Source organism: Aotus nancymaae, unplaced genomic scaffold (assembly GCF_030222135.1).
Source record: "Aotus nancymaae isolate 86718 unplaced genomic scaffold, 86718_ANA_hifiasm-v0.15.2.pri h1tg000053l, whole genome shotgun sequence".
In the NCBI taxonomy this organism is placed as follows: Eukaryota; Metazoa; Chordata; class Mammalia; order Primates; family Aotidae; genus Aotus; species Aotus nancymaae.
Window position 1 is genome coordinate 21,020,938 of NW_026988467.1, and position 23,116 is coordinate 21,044,053.

At 41.1% G+C, this 23,116-nt stretch overlaps 1 protein-coding gene across 1 annotated transcript in view; it reads right to left on the bottom strand.

Annotated features, from left to right (window-relative positions):
• STPG1 (sperm tail PG-rich repeat containing 1) overlaps positions 1 to 23,116 on the bottom strand; it is a 53,896-nt gene that overhangs the window by 24,780 nt on the left and 6,000 nt on the right. The window contains exons 3-5 of the mRNA XM_012439972.3: positions 20,119 to 20,264; positions 9,041 to 9,159; positions 753 to 854 (exon numbers count right to left, since the gene is read on the bottom strand). Coding sequence (XP_012295395.2) covers positions 753 to 854; positions 9,041 to 9,159; positions 20,119 to 20,224 — 327 coding nt within the window. The 5' untranslated portion in view covers positions 20,225 to 20,264. The remainder of the gene's footprint in view (positions 1 to 752; positions 855 to 9,040; positions 9,160 to 20,118; positions 20,265 to 23,116) is intronic.

Sequence of the window (23,116 nt, forward strand, 5' to 3'; positions counted from 1 at the left end):
CCCAGGCTGGTCTTGAACTCCTGGGCTTAAGTGATCCTCCTGCATTGGCCTCCCAAAGTGCTGGCATTATAGGCATGAGCCACCGTGCCTGTCCACTTCTCGCTTTTCTTCGTCAGGTAGCCTTACCCTAGTTTGTACCTTTCCCTTTGCTGTATCTATTTTTCTTGACCATTTATAAATATTTTTAAGAAGAAGCCTATCTTTGCCCAACTCTGGTCACAGTCATTGGCAATTCATATAGCTACTTGATTGTTACAGTCCTCAACAAAAATAAAGTCCCATCTCTTACAAAGAGAAAGAATGGGGGTGGGGGCCAGTACATTTCAGGCCCACTGCCTTTTCTTTTTAGTCCTATCAGACTTCTCAATACTTTGATAACCCAACTAGATTAAGCATTGTAAAAATCCTATTACAGTAAGATGTGTAAGAGTAACAATTTCCTGATATGCCTAAAAATCTCAGGAAAATGCTTGCTTAGTCCACTCAGTGATGACAAAATTGGTTTGGTAGGATCAAGTTCTGAATATTCCTCTGTCTTCTCTTCCCACCCTGGCAAGGGGTGAAGATGGGAAAAAGTTACTTAGAGACACAGGGTCCAATTTACCTGCATGAAATTTGAGGAGGCAGTGACTCTCCTAATTAGAACCATGGGCCTTTGGAGAGAAAGGACCAGATGTCCAATATATAATTATGCAATGAATGAAGGAAATTACGGACCAGTTCATGCTTTACTCAAGAGAAGTGACTCTCACCGTAGAGGGAAACGTGCATGTTCCTTTCTTGGACAACGAGACACTGTTGGACACTGGCGACTGGTGAATGACATTGTAGGACCCGGGACCTGGGATATCATTCTGAAAGGGAAGAGAAGGTGGCATCATCAAGACACTTCAGTTCCATTGTGCTTTCCCACAGGCGCTACATCCATTCACACTAAGCCTCACCGTAATCGCACAGCACAGGCGCTACCATCACTTGGCGAGTGACAGCCTGGCTCCACCATTTCCTGTCTTGCCTGCTCAGTTACCAAGGGGTGGGGCTGGAATTCCAATCCAGACTAGGACTCCCAAAGCCCTTGCTCTTTCCACTATGCCATGATGAATTCTAAAAGAACACGGTTATTTTTTCACGTCATTAGAGAAATGGGCATAAAATGGGACACTGGACGCGGCTGAGGAGCAAGTCAGCGGGCAGCGATTGGGTAAGCCAAACCCACGGCGAGGGAAGGGTGAGTGATTGCACGTTCACCCCACCCCACCTGACTCAGCTTCCTCCTCGGCCTTTCAGAAGAGAAACCAGGGAGTGTTTCTGTTTATAAAGCAAAACGAAACAAAAACAACCTTCATCCCAAACAAGGCCGTTTCTAACTCTCAGACAAAAAGAGGCAAGCTCTTGAGGCTCAAGTGCTGCATGGTGCAGGCATGTGAGAGAGGAATAAACAAGAGGTCGATTCCAAGTTCATTTCTGCTGCAGCAGTTTATCGGGCTTTCATCGCATTTCCCATGCTGGTTACCAGGGGGAAGTAAATGCTGACAGAAGCTGGCCGAGCACGCGGTATTAGATGCTAAGGATGCTCCCCTGTCGCAAGATGTTCCTGGGTACCTGCTTGGTACCAGAAGTTTTTCAAAGTTTGTCTCATTTTCACCATCGGCCAGGGAGGGAGGGATTATTGTCCCCATTTGATAGATGGAGACACTGAGGGCACATGGAGATGAATTTGCCCAATGTCCCACCGCTGTTCAGTGGCAGTATCTGACTTCAGTGCTAAGTGCACAGTGTGTGCCATCTCGTTTACTCCTCACACAAGCCTTTTACGGTGAGGTATGGTCAGGGTCACTTTAAGGCAAGTGAGGCCCTGAGACACTGGGCCATAGCTAGTAAGTGGCAAACCCCGGAACTGAGCCCAGACAGCACGACTCCAGACCTTGCTCTCTCCAATCTCTGCTGCTTAGGCCTGGCCTGTCTCCACCATCCCTCCTGCCTTCCTTAGGGTAGAAAGCTCAAGGCACCATCAGTGCCTTCCAGGACTTTCCAGTCTGGCTGGGCAGTGTGTAATTATGGTTTTATATAAGGGATCAGGTTGATGTGCTATTCACAGGTTCTTCTGTGCTGACTTTTAAATTCAGTGAGTCCTTTCACCCTTGCCCCATGGCAGGTGGGGACAGGGGAGCTGATTCCTGCTTTAGGTGAAAATGATCCTGGCAGATGGAAGCGGAACTGACTGCCATGGAGGGTGAGGCAGGCAGCAGGAGGCGCTGCGGAGCCAGGTACTCTAGCACCCCAGGCCGAGAGCTCAGGAGAACCCTGGTGTTGTAGATGCAGATGCAAAGGGCCATGGGGAGACAAGGAAGAGCCCTTTCTAGGCAGCTGTTTCAGGGAAAGCATCAATTTACTGAGAGCTCACTGTGTGCCATGTACTTTCCTGAGGACTTTATGTGTACTATTAGCTCGCTTAGTCTCCATTTGAAAGAAGTTGGTGACAAAAGAGATAAGGCCCACATAACTAGTAAATGTCAGAGCCAGAACGGAGGCGCTCTGACCAGAGTCTGCTCTTAACCACGAAACCAAACTAACTCTCAAATGAGATTGTATAGGATTAAAAAACAAAAAACTGCTCGGGCACGGTGGCTCACGCCTGTAATCCCAGCACTTTGGGAAGCCGAGGCGGGCAGATCATGAGGTCAGAGATCGAGACCATCCTGGCTGACATGGTGAAACCCCATCTCTACTAAAAATACACAAAATTAGCTGGGCGTGGTGGCACCCGCCTGTAGCCCCAGCTACTTGGGAGGCTGAGGCAAGAGAATCGCTTGAACCCGGGAGGCGGAGGAGGTTGCAGTGAGCCAAGATCGTGCCACTGCGCTCCAGCCTGGGTGACAGAGCAAGACTTTGTCTTAAAAACAAACAAACAAACAAACAAACAAACAAAAAAAACCAATGGCTTATGAATCAGAATTTCGTCTCAGTGCTGCTACAAGCTAAGTGATTATTGAGCAAGTCATCTCTCTGGGCTTCCTTATTTGTAAGTCCAAGGTGCTGAGCCTGGGGGTGCTTTTGAGCTTCAGAGTCCCTGCATCTAGGAAAGCTGACACAGGAAGTGTCACTGTGAATTTTCTAAGTTTAAATAGTAGATAATGAAGACACACACCTCCAGCTCCTGGTCTATCACCACACTCTCAACCTGACCATCAGTTCACAAGAATTTTCTGAGCACTCGTATGTGTCTGAGGAGCTAGGGTTTCCAGATAAAATACATGCTCCAGATGCCTGCTGCATCCTACTGTCCAGTTAAATTAGAATTTCAGATAAACCGCAGATGGTGATTTTGGCATAAGTATATCCCATGCAATATTTGGAAAATACTTGTACTAGTAAAGTTGCCATTTATCTGAAATTCTAATTTGACTAAACATCTTATATTTTCATTTGCTGAAGCTCACAACTTTCCTGAGTTTTAATCACACTTTAATTCTGCCACATTGCAAACTGGCTTGAGTCCAGGGCAAATGGGAAGCAGGCTGTTACCACTCAGCCTGCTGGAATGGAGCGCTGCTTGTGTGCTCTTAGTGAGCAAAAGGAGAGTCCTGCAGGCAGCAGCAGCTGGAGCTGGCTGTGGCAGCTTGTGAGGAAAACTGTTAAAAATTCCAAAATGTTGCTGGTACTGGCTTGCAATTAGCCAGGTGGGAGTATTTACACCACAAAAAGGGGCAGATGCTGCATCCCAGCACTTTTCCTTGAGGAGGGTACGTGGTGGTTGACCAGCACACCACCACCTGCGAGCAGCACCTGAGCAGGTCTCTGGGAGGGAAACGTCAAGCATTCTCCGGCAACTTCGAGAGGTGGGTGGGTGGCACCCTCGGAGAGACTGTTCGCCTGTGCGGTAACGGTTCCTGTGACTGACATCCTGTGACTGACATCCTGTGACTTGGATGAAGTTAGGCCTCTCAGAGCAAACCCCAGAGAACAAGAATCCAAGTTATGACTGGTGTGAACTTAGCCACTCCTTGATTTCTTGGCAAAAAACAAATAAACCAACAAAATAAAAACATCCTGTGTAGGGAGGGAGTAAGGGAAGAGAACTCAGGTTTACTAGCACTCTATGGAAGCCTGGTGCCAGAGGCCCTACCCACTGTCTCCTTCACTGCCTCTTAGTGTGAGGGTTAAAAATACACATAAAGCAGGCACAACAGCGCGGAGGCAGCCCACCATCACCATCATCACCACCATCCCCACACATGATGCTGCCTGTCACTGCCTCCACGGAGCCAGGACCCTCCCTCGGGAGTCACAAACCTTCAGAGTGGGACTGAGCAGCTTATTAGCAGCCCCTTGAAGTCCCCTGAGTGGGATGGGGGCAAAAATGCAATTCAGCAGACACTGATTGAAAGCTGCTGCGCATCAGGACCTGTGCCTAGAGTGGAAGATACAGGCGCAACCTGTTAGCAGCTCACAAGGTCTAGAAATGGGATGAAGGAGATGCATCACAACTGAGCTAAAGGATGGATGTGTGCTCCAGACTCGATGGGAAATGCACAAACTTGAGCTGGGGTCATTCAACCCACTTTTGAGGGATCTGTGGGGTCTGGAAAGGACAGCAATGACTGCTGTTCAAGGAGCCCCTAGGCAGGTTCTAGAGAGAAGATAGCACACACATTAACCTCGTGTCAAGGGCGTAAGATGGGCTGGGGGAAGTGCTTCCACCTGGGGAAGATGCTGGGGAAACAGGATCTGAGGAGCATGAGCTGCTACCTGGTTCATCCTCACTCTGCCCGGCCTTGACTACACAAGCTACTTCACCTTCTTTTCATCTCAGGATCATTATCTGAAAAGTGTGGATAATGATGGGATTTAGCTCACAGGGTTATTATGGAGATTAAGCGAGGCAAAAAATGCAAAGGTCTTTGAGGGGTACCTGGCACGTCATCGGTGCCAGCCCAGCGTTTGCAGACCCCTTAGGAGGGGGTACTGGTGACTGACACAGAGAAGTCAGGCTTCACACAGAGCAGGGTGCAGGGCAGACCCTACTGTGGGTCAAATATGCAGCTGAGGGCACCCTTGAGGCAGCTGTCCACTTGCACAAGGTGACCTCTGCAAACTGAACTTCCTTTCATTTAAACATCCCTGGTCTAGTGTCATATCACATTAATAAGTGAACAAAATATTAACTTTGTTCGATTTCACTGCAAATTAACCACCAGCTGGCTTACTATTTGGGAGGGTAGATTTACTGCCAGGCTATGTATGTGGTATTAATATATATTTTTAGACTATGCCCATCTAGAGTACATGGTCCCTATGTCCTACCAGTATTTATTTATTCAAGCCTGGAAGGGATGAGGTTTAGAACCATGAAACAGTCATTCCTGACAAGGGCTTACCTACCTATTACAACATCTTTATTTTTAGGATGAGGAAACAGTGAAGCAAAGACATGAAGTGGTGTCCTTAGGGGTACTCAGTTTGGGAAACAGTGACCACAATCCAGGGTGAAGTGGGGACAGAACCAGGGAGGCGGGGGAGGAAAATGTCCCGCAGGCTGCTGGGCTGTGCTGTGTCACAGATTAGTTAGGCATGTCTCTTCACGCACGCAAAGTCACCAGCACATCTGTAAATAACTCGAAAATGTTCAGGAAAACAGACTTTATTTCTAGCAGCCAAAATTGCCAGTCCAGACACTAAGCTCTGTGAAGGATTCCTTGTACCCAGCAGTAAGAATCTCACGGGGAATGTGAGCTGGGCCAGGAGGCCCTGATGGTTCACTGCAAAGTTAGCCTGATAAGGTAAGTGCACATTCCCAAGGGCACTGATTCTCCATGTCAAAGATGTGTCCAGGGGACCGCAGGACTCCTGTGAGGAGGCAGCCATGTTCCATCAGGAGCAAGGGTGTGCGTGGCTAATGCTTTAAGAAGGGTGGTGAGGCTCTGGAGTTTTAAAATCTGTTTTTAATTTGTATTGCCTCACTAAACCATCGGGTGATGTCAAACAAGATCTTTAACTGTCAATGCCCATTTCCTTCAGGAAAAATGAGAATGAGCATAGAGTAGGATTTTGGTTTTCTGTTTTTATGCCTTGAGGAGACCTCAAAAATTACATAATCCAAATGTTATGTTTCAGTTGAGGAAACTGAAGCCTAGAAAAGTCAAGTGATTGGTTTAAAGGCCCACAGCCAGTGACAGAGTAGGACACAGAACGCCTGATTTATGGATCCCATGCCCTTTCCATAAAACCTCATGCTTAGTTATAAAATGTTTGCAAATGCTGAAATGAAAGCTTTCATGTTGTCAAGAAATACGACCACATTTGAAAAGTTGGAACCCAATCTCAGCAATTTCTGTCTGTATTCGATGCTGCCTATAGATTTGGCTCCCTGCCCCTTGGTTCCTTCAGTCGAAAATGTTCTGAAAAGCAATCATCTTTTAAAACACGAACTTTACAAGTCAGCCCATTTGGTTTCTGAATTTGAGTGTTCACAACTAGATCACAGAGGATGGGGCCCAGCACGTTAGCTGACATCCTCCCCTGTCTTCAGCTTGGTCTGTTTTGCTGAGGCCTTTTCAGAAACTTGCTGACTTTTGCAGGCCACAAAGGCAGGTGTGGTGCAGTATGTGGAAAGAGCAAGAGGCTTTGGAGTGAACTAGACCTGGGCTGAGATCTAATTCTTTAACATTGATTCAGCACGCATTTATTCTGAGCCTCTTATGTGCCAAACCCTGCGTTGTGTGACCTTGGGTGGGTCATTTAACTTCCCTAAGCCTCAATTTCCTCTTGTGTTAAATTAAAATAACAAACCCTTCCTTTCAACATTGTTCTGAGGATTAGAAATAAAAGTACACATAGTAAGGGTAAGTAAATGGTGGCTGCTGTTATTTTTATCGGAGGCTGGGCTGCAAATATCCTAGTGATGAACAATATATTATCATTAAATTGACAAATGGGAAATCAGACAGAAAATGGGAATGAGCCAAACAGTGGTAAAACCCCATCTCCACTAAAAATACAAAATTTAGCCAGACATGGTGGCAGGCACCTGTAATCCCAGCTACTTAGGATGCTGAGGCAGGAGAATCGCTTGAACCCGAGAGGCATAGGTTGCAGTAAGCCAAGATTATGCCACTGCACTCCAGCCTGGGGGACAAGAGCGAGAGTTCGTCTCAAAACAAACAAACAAACAAAAAAAACAGAGAAACTAGAGACAGAAGAAAACTCCTGAGCGAATATGTATCATCTTTGGAGAAAATCTACAAGTTATCTAAAACTGTGTGTGTGAGTGTGTTTGTGTGTATACACTCTATTCTTTATTATTTGCTTTCTTAGAATCCTAAAATATCAGAAGTGGAAGAAACTTAAAACATTCTCTAGTTCAGCGTTCTCATCTACCAAGGAGGAATCAGGCTGAGGCCACCAGGGCTGGCCGAGGCCCCTCACTCCATGCCTTGGCTCTGTTCAGAGCCTAGATCTCCTCATTCCCTCTCTGCCGTCTGGGGAAGGTGATAGGATAAAAGCCATTTTTAGAGTGCAGTGAAAGATATCTGAAATGATGACTCCTCCAAAAGAACATTATTCCAAAGGTCTTGCTTAAATGAATGAATGAAAAACTTTAGACTGTAAGGACGCCTGTGAGTTGCTTCTGCCCCCTGCTGGTGAGAGAGGAGAAAGTCAGGTCCCAGAAATCTCAAAGATTAAATAAGGACGGGTCAGGAACCACGCATAACTTCCCAGGTTAGACAGGAAGAGATGCGGCAAGATTTAAGGAAGGGGTGGGGGGTGCGTAACACAGGAACATGGTAACACATTTTTTTTTTGAGATGGAGTCTCAGTCTGTTGCCCAGGCTGGAGTGCAACGGCACAATCTTGGCTCACTGCAACCTCTGCCTCCCAGGTTGAAGCTGATTCTCCTGCCTCAGCCTCCAAAGTAGTTGAGATTACAGGCGCGTGTCACCACTCCTGGCTAATTTTTGCATTTTTAGTAGAGATGGGGTTTCACCCCGTTGGCCAGGCTGGTCTTGAGCTCCTGACCTCAGGTAATCTGTCCACCTTGGCCTCCCAAAGTGCTGGGATTACAGGTGTGAGCCACTTCACCCAGCCAATAACACATTAAGGATTTTTTTTTTTTTTTTTTTGAGATGGAGTCTTGCTCTGTTGCCCAGGCTGGAGTGCAGTGGCGGGGTCTTGGCTCACTGCAACCTCTGCCTCCTGGATTCAAGCAATTCTCCTGCCTCAGCCCCCTGAGTAGCAGGAATTACAGGTGTGAGCCACTTTGCCCAGCCAGAAGTGTTTTTTTTTTTTTAAAAAAGGAGGGCAGTCCTTGTTACAAAGGTATTTTTTTTTTTTTCCACACAGGGTGTCTCTCACTCTGTGACCCAGGCTGGAGTACAGTTGCTCTATCTCAGCTCAGTGCAGCCTCAACCTCCCAGGTTCAGATGATTCTCTCTCCTCAGCCTCTTGTGTAGCTGGGACACAGGCACACACCACTACATCCAGCTAATTTTTATACTTTTTTTTTCTTATAGAGATGCGGTTTCGCTATGTTACGTGGGCTGGTCTCAAACTCCTGGCTCAAGCGATTCTCTCACCTCAACTTCCCAAAGTGCTGGGATTACAAGCATAAGCCATCACACCTCAAAGGTAATTCTAGATGTATTTGACTCTTCTATTCCTCTCATGTTATTTGAAGTCATGTGATTTCCTCTCATAAGGATAGGGAAGTTTTTTTTTTTAACCTTTTACTTAATTGATAACACTTGGGAATTTTTTAGTTTTATAATGATTTTTTAAATATATATTTTTTTTTCTTAAAAGAGCCTTGCTCCAGCTCAGTATTGGTGGCCCCATAAATCCGGACATAGATGTTTTTCCCTGGATGTCCCATTTTTCAGGCCTCTTCTTACAGTTAGTCTAGTTGGTGGCCCTCAGTGGCACCGGTGTGGTGGCTCCTGGGATCACCCTGCCCTCCACTGTCCACAGAGAGACACAGCAGCCAGGCAGGACATGCCTATCCCACGAGGCTAAAACTAAAGAATCCCTAAGACAACGTCATTACCTTCTTATGAGAAAATCTCTTGGCTTGACTATTGAATCCTTTTTTTTCTGATTCTGGAATTATCCAACCTTGGGATTTAAAATAAATGGAGGATTGTGTTGGATATGCAGCAGTAAAACCTAAACAATAAAAATGAAATAAAAGCAAAATGAGTACAAAACAATGATTGACAAATGTGGAAAACACAGAGGTATATGTTAAAGTTTTATTTTAAATAGCGGAGAAGAAAAATTTGCCTTCTGGCAGGAAATAGATATGAAACCAAATTTTTTTTTAAGAGGGTCTCGCTCTGTCACCCAGGTTGGAGTGCAGTGGCACGATCTCAGCTCACTGCAACCACAGCCTCAATACCACATCACACGCCGGGGCTAGGGGAGGGACAGCATTAGGAGAAATACCTACTGTAGGTGACGGGGTGATGAATGCAGCAAACCACCATGGCACATGTATACCTATGTAACAAACCTGAACGTTCTGCACACGTACCCCAGAAATTAAAGTACGATAAAAAAGTTTTTGAAAAAAGTATTCCCCATTTTCTTTCCCTCTTGGCAATTTGTCTGACTTCCCCTCTTCAGCTCTTACACTAGTGAGATATGGTCACATAAAGTGCCTTAAAGCAGGCTGTCCTAGGGAAAAGCACAGAGACGATAGAAAAGACATTCTTGCCAGGCAGGAAGGACATGGGAAAACTATTCTGGGAGCAGCCTGGACAAGGTGTGGGCAGAGGACACAGGAAGTGTCCTCGCTGCTCCTTGGCCTAGATTCAGACACCAGCATTAGGCCGTTAAAATCCAAAGAGGTCAGGGAAATCCCAGCTTGGGGCCGGCTCTCACTTTTCAGGACACTGTGCAAGACAGGCGTTAAGTTTTCGTTTCTGCTTTGGGCAGACATGGGGTTAAAAAGCAGAAAGGGGTCATCTATACAAAGTGAAGTTAAAAGTTTGTATGTCTAGGTTGTGATGTATAAATACACGTCTGGTGTATAAACTCCCCTCCTGCTGAGACTTCCACAACCGCTAGAACTGGGCAGCATCAATCTGCACAGCAAGTTGATTACAGATCCTAACCTGTAAGTGTAATGGACTCTGACTCCAGTTTTTTGATGTTTTGTGGCTGACAGCTCTTCACTTTACCACTCCCTCATTCCCTTCTGCCCCACCACTGGGCAAGCAGATGAGAAAGCCCAATGCTCCCTCCTGTGGCACCAGCTGGAAGTTCAAACCACACAAACCCCTGCCCTCAGTCCAGCCCCATTTTCCAACGATAACAAAACCCCCAAGCCAGGCTCCTTTCCCTGCTCTCTCAAGCCATTATTGGATCAGGTGAGGAAGGCCGTGCTGCTGTCCTCAGAAGGCCTCACTATGCAGGTGATAAGCCTTTTTCTATACTCTTGATGAGCGTGTGTGTGGCACTATCAGTCTTGACATCTAAACCAAATTTTGGGTGGGGGGTGCATCCTGACTCTGTAGGCCATTCACAAGAGTAAGCCAAATTATTTTAACATCAGAATCCTAACCCTCAGAGAGAAACTGTGTGCAGAAATGGTGGCAGGGGGGAAGCAGTCAAGAGAAGGAAAGAATAAAGTATGTGTCAGCCATGGCAGAGAGCGGTTTGTATGGAAACCGTTGGTAAGGCTCATTTCTTCATCTCTGAATTTTTTAAAAAACAATGCTCCTTTTCAGAGCAGGAAGCTGGAAGACAATAGTGACCCCTCAAGGGGAACTCTCTTGAACCAGCTTCACAGATGAGGAAACTGAGGCTTAGAGGGATTATGCTACGCATCCAAATCACCCAGCACTTAGTGGAACAGGTGGGGTGTGCACGTGATTTGCCTTATGAGCCCAGGCTCTTGAGCTCTGAGCTAGCTGTGCTTCCTCTTCCTGAGCTGGCCTCTAGTAAGTGCTCAATAAATGGATGACAGACACGATGGGGAGAGGGACGCACGAGCCTAATCTGCGTGGGTGAAGGATGAAGCAAGTCAAAGGAGCTGAATACATGTTTAAGCAGAAAATATTTGGGGATATTGATATACAGTATATTTATTCTTCTCCTCCCCTTTCCTCCCTTCCCATTTATGTAGGTGAATGGCTATGTTTTTGGTTTGTTTGCTTTAAGAGAGCTATACAGCAAATCAAAAGGCAGAAGCAGCTGCAAGACTTCCTGGCTTTTGTTTCTAAAAGCCTAAGCCTATGGAACAGCTAAGAGAGTGTGCAGAGGAGGCACTAAAGAAAAGGGCGTTATTTAGAAAAGGTTCAAGGAAGGACATTCTCCTGGGGACAGGAGAGGTTTCTGCCTGACTGGAAGGAGAGCGAGGCTTCTGGCTCTAACAGAATGGCCGTGTCACAGCAGCCCTCTTGATGAAACAAAGAATTTTTGAAAAACACTCTGGATGACTGGTCTCCTGCTTCTAACCAAAACGGGACCAGATTTGCCCTCCCAGCTGGAAAAAAAGGTTAAAAATGGGCAAGATGTATGAAGCAATCAAGACACCGGATATCAGGCAACAAAGGACAGGGATCTCTGAGAGAGGCAAAATAAATGAGGCTGGCAATAAGATGGCCCCAGCTTTCTGCCAGGAGAAAATCTCCAGGCCACAGCACAGGAAGAAGGGATCCGGATGGGGCCCCGTGGTCTTCCTGAGTCGAGGAAATGGATCTGGGAGTCCAGAAAGGCCAAGACAGCTGAGTTCACAGAGCAGAGTACCAGAGAAGAGAGAGCTACGGAGCTCTGCAAAGGGGCCCCTGAGTGAGTTCCCGGGTATCACCCAACACGGGCGCATCAGAAAACTATCCAAGGCTGGAGAGAGAGCCGCCTGACAGAATTCAAGTGAGCAATGCCTGAGGCTTCCACAGGGCCAGGAATAGCTCCTGTTTTCATGAGTCACAGTGGGAAAATCTCGTAATTCATGGAACATAAGGTATGCAGCAGGGTTTTGCCTCAGAAATAGGGCAAAATTACCCCTAGACTAAATGCTGCTCTGGTTCCAGCTAACAAAGCTTAAAAGCCAGACCTGAAAAGATCAAACTGTTTCCAAATAATTCAACTGCATCTCAGAACAAAGCACAAGAATATTTACGGGACTACAAAAATAGACAGCACCTAAGAAGTAAAATTCAAAATATCTGGCATTGATAACTTTAATAGGAGAAAGAAGGAAAAAATATACTTCAAAATGGGGGGGAAAATAAACAAAACCAACTCAGAAATGATACAGATGATAAAATTAGTGGAGAAGAACATTATAACTGCTACACTAACTGTATTTCATATGTTCAAGAAGCCAGAGAAAAGACTGAACATATTAAGTAGATATGAAAGATATAATAAAAAGATCCAAGATATAATAAAAAGATGCAAATCAAACTTCTAGATATGAAAACAAAGATGTCTGAGATTAAAAATATACTAGATGGCCAGGCACAGTGGCTCACACCTGTAATTTCAGCACTTTGGGAGGCTGAGGCGGGCAGATCACCTGAGGTCTGGAGTTCAAGACCAGCCTGACCAACGTGGTGAAACTCTGTCTCTACCAAAAATATAAAAATTGGCCAAACATGGTGGTGAGTGCCTGTAATCCCAACTATTCGAGAGGCTGAGGCAGAAGAATCACTTGAACCCATGAGGGAGAGTTTGCAGTGAGCCAAGATTGCACCATTGCACTCCAGCTTGGGCAACAGAGTGAGACTCTGTCTCAAAAAAAAAAAAAAAACACTTGATGAGATGAATAGCAAATTAGACATTACAGGAAAAATGATTAGTCAACTTGAAGATATAGAAACAAAACTATATAAAATAAAACACAGAGAGAAAAAGGACAAGAAAAAGGATTAGTGAGCTGTGTGGAAACTTTGAGGAGCCTAATACATATGTAATCAGACTCTCCAAAACAGAAACATGAGGACAGAAGAAATAGAAAAAAAAAATGGTTCAAGAAAAAATGGTTGAAATTTTTCTAAATTTGATAAAAACCACAGACTCACAGATTCAAGAAAGTCAACGAACCTCAAACACAAGAAACATGAAGAAAACAACACCAAGGCCAACCGTAATCAAATTGCTTAAAAAGTGATAAGAAGAAAATGTTAAAATCGGGCAGAGAAAAAAGACATGTCACATACGAAGAAACAAGAATGACAGCAGATTGGTATCGAAAACAAACCTCTGAGGTACTAAAAGGAAAGAAAACCTGTCACCCTAGAATCCTGTACCCAGTAAAAATATCTTCCAAAGCAAAAGCAGAATAAAATTTTTAAAAAATATATAAATATCAAAAGAATTAATCATCAGCAAAGTGGAGCTATAAGAAATGTTATGAGAAGTCCTTCAGGCTGAAGAAAAATAATAGCAAATGGAAATCTGAATCTACATAAAGGAAAGAAGAGCTCTGGAAATAGTAAATATGTGGATAAATAGAAAATATAAAATGATGAGCATAAAGTGAATAATTTAAATATAACATTTAAAACATTTAAAAAGTAATGATTATGGGCCAGATATGGCATCCTGTAATCCCAGCACTTTGGAAGGCCTTCTCACCTGAGGTCAGGAATTCAGACCAGCCTGGCCAACATGGTGAAACCCCGTCTCTATTAAAAACACAAAAATTAGTCAAGGCACGGTAGCAGGCACCTATAATCCCAGCTACTCAGGAGACTGACGCAGGAGAATCACTTGAACTCGGTCGGGGCAGAGGCTGCAGTGAGCCAAGATCACACCACTGCACTATAGCCTGGGAGACAGAGCAAGACTCCATCTCAAAAATAAAAATAAAAAAAAAGATTATGTAAAGCAAAAAGAACAACTGTTTTGTGGGGTTTATACCGTATGTACAAGTAAAACGTTTAACAACAGTAACACAAAGGCCGGGAAGGGAAAAAGAAAAATATACTGTTTTAAGGTTCTTCTATACGTGAAGTGTTACAATATCATTTGATGGTAGACTATGATAAGTTATATACTATAAACTCTAAAGTATGTGGGGATCAACAAACTTTTTCTAAGGGCCAGATAGTACATATCTTCTCTATCTATCTGTCTGTCTGTCTATCTATCTATCTATCTATCTATCTATCTATCTATCTATCTATCTCATCTATCTCTATTTTGAGACAGGGTCTTGCTTTGTTGCCTAGGCTGGAGTGCAGTGGTGCAATCATAGTTCATTCCAGCCTTGATCTCCTGGGCTTAAGCACTTGCATCAGCCTCCCAAAGTCCTGGGATTAAAAGTGTGAGCCACCATGCCCAGCCAGATAGTAAATATATTAGTCTATGCAGTCTATTTAGCCTCTATGGCAACTATTCAATGTTGCCATTAAGGAGTATAAGCATGCATAGACAATACATAAACAGGGGTGGCTGTGTTCCAATAAAACTTTATTAATAAAAATAGGCAGTGGGTCAGATCTGGTCCAAGGGGCAAAGTTTGCAAACTCTTGCTTTAAAGTAACCACTAGGAAAATACTACAAAGAGTTGTTCCTAATAGGCTAACAAAGGAGATAAAATTGAACTAAAAATACTCAATACAAGAGACAGAAAAAAGGTAAATAACAGATGGGACAAATAGAAAGCAAGTTGAAAGATGATAGACTTAAACTTATACACCCATAATCACATTAAATGTAAATAGTCTAAATATCCCAATTAAAAAACAGAGATTATCAGATTGGATGAGAAAGAAAGACCAAACCATAAGCTACCTACAAGAAACATACTTTAAATATAAACCCATAAATAAGTTAAAAGTAAAAGAATGAAAAAAGATTTACTATGCTAACACTATTCAAAAGAAAGTTACATATTATCAGATAAAATAGATTTCAGAGCAAAAAATATAACCTGCAATAAAGAGGATCATTTCATAATGGGTCATTATGAGGAGTCAGCTCCTCAAGAGAACATAACATGCTGATGTACTCAATAAGAAGAGATTCAAAGTATAAGAAGCAGAAACTGATAAGCCTGCAATAAAAAATAGAAAATTTCACAATTACAGTCAGAGATTTCAAAACATCTCCCTCAATAATTTAAGTAGATAGATAAGTAAAGATATATGAAACTTGAACAAAACTATTACCTAACCTGACCTAATTGGCATTTATAGAACACTCCACCTATCAGTTCCATACAAGCTGTTGCAGAAAACTGAAGAGGGAAAGACTTTCCAAACTCATTCAATGAGGTAAGGGCTCCCTGATACCCAAACTATGTGGCATCACTACAAGAGGGAAAAAGATCACTATAGATCAACAGCCCTCATAAACAGAAATACATAGATTCTTAAAATAATTTTAGCAAATCATGTCAGATAATATATAAAAAGATAATATATCATGACCAATCCCAGTAATGCAAAGATAGTTTAACATTTGAAAATCAATATAATTCATCATATTAAAAAACTAAAGAAGGAAAACCATATGAATATCTCAATAGATTAAAAAAATCATATACCTGTAACAGGTACTCTTTTTGCCTGGCTTCTTTCACTCAGCATAATTACTATGAGATTCATCTCTGTTGCTGATATATCAATACTCCATTGCTTTTATTGCTGAGTAGTATTCCATTGTATAAAAACACGATGTTTATTCATTGATGATGTAAATTTGAGTTGCTGCCAGTTTGGGGGCATTACAAATAAAACTGCCATGAGCATTTTATCTACAAGTCTTTAAATGGATATAAGTTTTCATTTTGGGGGGTAAATGCCTAGGAGTGGAATGACTAGATCACATGTTTAACTTTTTAAAAAACTACCAAACTATTTTTCATAGTCGTACTTTTGTACATCGCCACCATTAGTATATGAAAGTTTCTATTACTTCACATTCTCATCAGCAATGGGAAGTCTTTCTAATCTCAGGCATCCCATTAGGTATGTAATGGTATCTCACTGTGGTTTTAATTTGCATTTCCCTAATGATTAATGATGCTGAGCATTCCTTCATATGCTGTTTTCCCTCTGTATATCTTTTTTTTTTTTTTGGTGAAGTATCTGTTCAGTAGAAACAGAAAAAGCTTTTCATAAAATCTAATATCCTTTGATGATTAAAAGAAAAATCCTAGCAAACTAGAAATAGGAGCAAACTTTGTTAATCTGATAAAAGGTGTCTATAACAAAAGCCTATAGCAAACATGATACTGAATAATGAAATATTAAAAGCTTTCCCTTGAGATAGGGAGTGAAACTAGTACAACTGCTATTCAACACTGTCCTGAAGGTCTCTAGCCAGTACAACGCCTCCATAAAATATATTAAAAATACATAAAATATATGGATGAGAAAGGAAGAAATAAAGTTTTCATTTTCACAGACAAGATTGTACATGGAAAAATTATAAAAGAATCTATGGATACCCTATAAGAGGTAATAGTTGAATTTAGTGAGGTCACCAGAATTGAGGTCAATATACAAAAATCAATTAATTTTTTTGTATACCAGCAACAAACAATTTAAAATCAAATTCAAAATTACCATTTATAACAGCATAAAAATCAGATGCCTAGAATAGATATAATGAAGATATGCAAGACTTCTACATAGAAAACTGTAAAATATTGAGAACAATTTAAGATAAATAAAAGAAAGGACCTATACATGGATTAGAGAAGTTAGTATCTATTATAAAGATGTAAATTATCTTCAAATCAATTTCTAGAATCAATACAATCCAAATTAAAATAAGAGTAGAGTTTTTTAAAGATATTAATAAGCTAGCTGGGTGTAGTGGCTCACACTTGTAATCCCAGCACTTTGGGAGGCCAAGGCGGGTGGATCATGAGGTCAGGAGTTCAAGACCAGCCTGGCCAACACAGTGAAACCCCATCTCTATTAAAAAAAAAAAAAAAAAGATTGTTAAATTTTTATAGCTACCCAGATTTGATCATTACACATTGTATGCTTGTATCAAAATATCACATGTGCCCCATAAATATGTACAACTATTATGCATCCATAAAAATTAAAAATAAAAAAAGTAAAATAAATTTATACGGAAATGCACTAGGGTCAAGAATAGCCAGCATAAACAAAGAAGTACAAAGTTGAAGGGCTTATGCGACTAAAGAGTTGTTATAAAGTTACAGTAATTAGGACAGTATGATATTTGAACAGGATAAATAATCCTGAAGCAGAGCTGTGTATGCTTGGACACTTGATCTATGACAAAGATATCAACAGCAACACAATGTAGTAGAGAATGAGTGGCCTTTCAATAAATTGTGCTGGGTCAACATGGAAAACAACAGACTTGGGCATCTTCCTTACACAAAAACAATTTCAAGTGAATTGTAGATCTAAACAAGCCCATTCAAAAATGGGCGAAGGATATGAACAGATACTTTACAAAAGAAGACATACATGAGGCCAACAAGCATATGAAAAAATGCTCATCATCACTGGTCATTAGAGAAATGCAAATCAAAACTACATTGAGATACCATCTCACGCCAGTTAGAATGGCGATCATTAAAAAATCTGGAGACAACAGATGCTGGAGAGGATGTGGAGAAATAGGAACACTTTTACACTGTTGGTGGGAGCGTAAATTAGTTCAACCATTGTGGAAGACAGTGTGGCAATTCCTCAAGGACCTAGAAATAGAAATTGCATTTGACCCAGCAATCCCATTACTGGGTATATATCCAAAGGATTATAAATCGTTCTACTATAAGGACACATGCACACGAATGTTCACTGCAGCACAGTTTACAATAGCAAAGACCTGGAACCAACCCAAATGCCCATCGATGATAGACTGGACAGGAAAAATGTGGCACATATACACCATGGAATATTATGCAGCCATCAAAAACGATGAGTTCGCGTCCTTTGTAGGGACATGGATGAACCTGGAAACCATCATTCTCAGCAAACTGACACAAGACCACAAAATCAAACATCACATGTTCTCACCCATAGACGGGTATTGAACAATAGGAACACATGGACACAGGGAGGGGAGCACTATACACTGGGGTCTGTTGCTGGGGAGTCGGGGGGACAGCAGGGGGTGGGGAGTCAGGGAGAGAGAGCATGGGGAGAAATGCCACATATAGGTGAAGGGGAGGAAGGCAGCAAATCACACTGCCACGTATGCACCTATGCAACAACCTTGCGTGTTTTTCACATGTACCCCAAAACCTAAAATGCAATTAAAAAAAAAAAAAGGTAAAATAATAGAGGCTCTAGAAGAAACTATCTTGGGATGGGCAAAGATTTCTTAAGTATGAATAGAACAGACATATACACTAAACATAAACAGATTGATAAATTGGGCTACATTAAAATTAAGAGTTTCCATTTCTGAGCACATTGTTAAGAGAGTGGAAAGGAAAGTCCCAGGCTAGGGGAAGACATTTACCAAAAATAGCAAATGACTTGTTTCTAGAATGGTTAAAGAATTCTTATAAATAAGAAAAGGACAGAATAGTTTAAAGAACTCCTGGATGGAAGGGAGGGAGGGAGGGAGGGAGGGAGGGCGGGAGGGCCCAGCAGAAAAAAATGGGCAAAAATGTTGAACAGTCACTTCTCCAAAGAGAATATCCAAAAGGCCAGTCAACATGAGAGTGTTCAATCTCATTAATCTAAAGGCAATGCAAATTAAAACTATTTTGAGCTAAAAATGTTGGTGAGGATTTGGAGCAGCTGGAATTCACACACATTGCTTGTAAGGCGGTAAAATGGGCACAGCTACTTTGGAAAACTGTTTTGCAGTATCAACTAAGCTTACCTTAAACATACTCTATGACTCAGCAGTTCCACTCCTCAGGTATAGACCCAAGAAATAACATAAATATGTGTCCCACAAGACAGGTACAAGAATAGTTACAGAAGTTTGTATTCATAGTAGCCCCAAACTGGAAACAACCTAAATGTCCTTCAATAGTAGAATAGATAAACGAATTGTGGTATATTCAAACAAGAGCAATAAAATGAAGAAATTACTGATACATAAAACAACATGAAGTTAAATCTCTGAAATATAAGTGAAAAAAAAGCCTGAGAGGAAGAGTTCATATTGTATCATTCACATTTACATAATGTTCAAAAACAAACTAAAGTTATTAATGATATGAGAAGTCAGGATAACTATAGTGTTTACTTTTGCAGAGAAGGGAGATAATATCTGAGAAGGGACAAGGGCTTTTGAGATGCTGCTGACATTCTATGTCTTGGTCTGAGAAGCTATTCCATAGGTGGTGTTTTCTTTGTGAATATTCATTAAGCTATACAATTATGATTTGTGCAATTTTCCTGAATATATAGTTATGCTTCAATTTAAAGAAATGTTAAAAAGAGAGTGCAAAATCAGAGGACGGGAAGAAGAGAGATCTCTCTGGATTTGAGAGCGCAGTGACTCTGGAAGCCCACCAGGGGCGGTAATAGCCTCAAAAGAAAAATCGCTGGAGCCTAGGAGGATCTCAAAATGAGGTTTCCAGTCTCAGCAACAATTCCTCAACCACAGGTATGGCCCAGAATACACCAACAAACCAGAACACTAGTTTGCCAGAACACTAGCAAAACCAAAGGAAGCACATGAGCCGGGACACTGGACGTCTCATCAATGTGGACGGTTGATCAATGACCCGAGTATTCCTCCCCTCCCAACCCAGCCTCCCGGCATCACACTATCAGGCAAGTTCCAAACCTGAAACAACCGTGAGGGAGATAGGATTTATGCTGATAATGGCTGGAGTTATCCTTTCAACCCAGCAGAATGGGGGCGTGCAGTCATAACTCGAGTTTTAGGAAATAAAAAAAGATCTCTTACATATCTAAATTTGAGGACAGAGATTCTTATGAGATACATGGAAATAACAAGTCTGGGTTTTGTTAGTTTGTTTTAAAGAGACTTCCTCCTTTTTCCCTCATCCTTTCCTCTCACAGTTTCTTCCCAATCATCACACTTGAAACAGTAGGGCCTAAAGCCATCTATCTGGTATGCCTTTAAGGATGTGAATATAACCCAGGATTTACTATTCCCCCCAAATTTGCTCTGATATACTAAAATAAACATATGTCAGGAACTATCTCCTCCCTGCATAGACACATGTTACTTAAGAGTTCACCAGACCTTTCTGTACTTTACTGGCATGTCTGGGATGTTTGCCAGCATGTTCATTTTTCTGTGCAGAGTTGTCCACATTAGCAAAATTCTGTGATTCTGTGACATGTTCCATTTGTTTGATGAAAACCTCTACTGCATGTTCTCCTAAGCATCTGAAACAGCAAAATACAGCATTTGTAGAGATCATTTCACATTGGTTAGTTAATTATTGTGAATGGGTTCTGTTCTATCTATAGGGTAGACTGAGAAATGGTGCGGGTGCTGGCTGAGATCCACCAAGTCCAGTGACCCAAAGTCCCGAGCACACTGTGCTGCCTACAGTAGGAACACCAGGAGAAGTCGTTGATGGTGCTTACAGAACTACTGAAGCCTTGGATTTTATTTTATTTTGTTTATTGTTTGAGAATTGCTTATGCCCAGGAGATCAAAGCTGCAGTGAGCTATGATAGCACCACTGCACTCCAGCCTGGGCAACAGAGCAAGGTCCTGTCTCAAAAAAACCAAAACCAAAAATAGTTGGTTTAACTGGGTTATTATTGAGTTGTAAAAGTTAATACATTCTGGATACAAGCCTTTTATCATATATTTTTTGAAAATACTTGCTTCCAGGCTGAGGTTTGCCTTATTTTCTTAACATTATCTTTTGAAAGCAAAATTTTAAATTTTGATCAAATTTGTCAAATATTTTAAGGTTTTAAGATTTCTTTCATCAGATTTAAGTGATTTTTGCCTAACTCAAGGTCACAAATGTTTTCTCCTACATTTTCTTTTACAAGTTTTATAGTTTCAGCTCTTACATTTAGGCCTAGGATCCATTCTGAATTAAATTTTGTATATGGTATTACGGTAAGGGTCAGGTTCATTTTATTGCATTTGGAGATTGAATTAATCCAGCACCATCTGCTGAAAAGAATATCCTTTTTTCATTTAATTATCTTGGCACACTCATCACAAATCTACTCTCTCTGTGTGTGTGTGTGTTTATTTACATATATATAGTGCTATTTCTAGATTTTCTATTCTGTTCTTTTGAGTTCTATGTGTATCCTTATACCAACAGCACATTATCTTGCTTTAGAATAAGTTTTAAAATAAGGTAGTTCCAACTCTGTCTTATTTTGCAAAATTATTTTGACTATATTAGCTCTTGTATTAGCCCTTTTGAATTACCATATAACTTATAGGTCAATTTCCACTAAAACAAAAACTCCCTGGATTTTGGTTGAGATTATATTAGATCTATAGAACAATTTAGGGAGAATTTACCTCTTACCTTTGTTGAGTATTATGATCCATTAATATGGTATACTCTCCATTTATTTAGATACTCTAATTTCTCAGCAACATTTTATAGTTATCAGTGTACAAATATTGCACATATTTTCTTAAACCGATTCCTATGTAATTCAAATTTTTATTTCATTAAAATGGTCTTAAAATTTTTTAAAATTTCTAACTGTTTATTGCTGATATACAGAAATACAAGTAATTTGTATATATTGATGTTGCATCTGGCAACTTTGCTGAACTTTTTTTAGTTCAAGTAGATTTTTGTTGATTAGGAATTTCTCTATATATAATCATGTCATATATAAATAAAAAAATTTATTTCTTCCTTTGCCATTTGTATGCCTGATATTTCTTTTTATTGTAATATTGCAAAAACTAGGGCATCCAGTACAATGTTGAATAAAAGTGACAATAGTGGACGTCTTTGTCTTGTTTCTGGCTTGAGTGGGAAAGCATTCAGTCTTTCAACGTTAAGTACGATGTTAGTTGTAGGTTTTTTATAAAAGTTTGTTATCACTTCAAATCTTAGTTTCCTAAGAGTTTTTAGCAGGAATAGGTGATCAATTTTATCAAATACTTTTTCTGCATCTATGGAGATGATCATATAATTGTTCTCTGTGAATATATTAAGTAAATTGTATTGATTGCTTTTCAAATGTTAAAACAACCTAGTGTTCCTGGAATAAATGCTGCTTGGTCATAAGATAGTATCGCTTTTATATACTGAAGGATTCAATTTGCTAAAATTCTGTTAAGGATTTTTGCATCGGTGTTCATGAGGGCTACTAATCTGTAGCTTTCCTTTTCTTTCTAAAAACGTCTTTGATTTGGACATCAGGGTAATGCTTGCTTCATGAAATGAGTTGGAAGGCGGTTTTTTTTCTCCTTTAATTGCTGGCACAGTTTGTGTAAAATTGGTATTAGTTCTTCCTTAAATTTATCAGTAAAGCTGTCTGGGCCTAGAGTTTTCTTTGTGGGAAGATTTTTTAATGACAAAGTCCATTAACTCAATAGATAGAGGGCTCTTCAGGCTATCTATTTCTTCTTAACTGAGCTTTGGTAATTTCAAAATTTGGTAATATTTTGTAATGATAAAGGGTCATCATAAAATGTCAATTAGGGTCAACCTAATTGACATTTATAAAAAACTCTATTCAACAACAAATAAGTGTTTCATTTGTTCTTCCCTTTCTAGCTTTTTAGGTGGAAGCTTCAATCATTGAATTTAGACGCTTCTTCTTCTTCTTTTTTTTAAGATGGAGTTTCACTCTTGTTGCCCAGGCTGGAGTGCAATGGCACAATCTCGGCTCACTGTAACCTCCAACTCCCAGGTTCAAGCGATTCTTCTGCCTCGACCTCCCAAGGCTGACCTGACCTCAAGTGATCTGCTGCCTCGGCCTCCCAAAGTGCTGGGATTACAGGCATGAGTCACCTTACCTGGCCCCTTCTTCCTTCTTAATACGTGTATTTAATATTTTAAATGTTCCTGTAAATTACCAAATATTGGTATTTTTTATTATTTTTATTTCAAGGAAATTTTTCCATTTCATCTGTCAGGAAACTTACTGGCATAAAGTCATTTATCATCCTTTCAATACCTGCAAGTTCTGTGGTAATGTCCCTACTTCATTCCTGATATTGGACAATTTGTGTTTTACATATTTTTGTTGATAAGTCTGGCTAGAGGTTTACCAATGTATTGATTTTTTCAAAA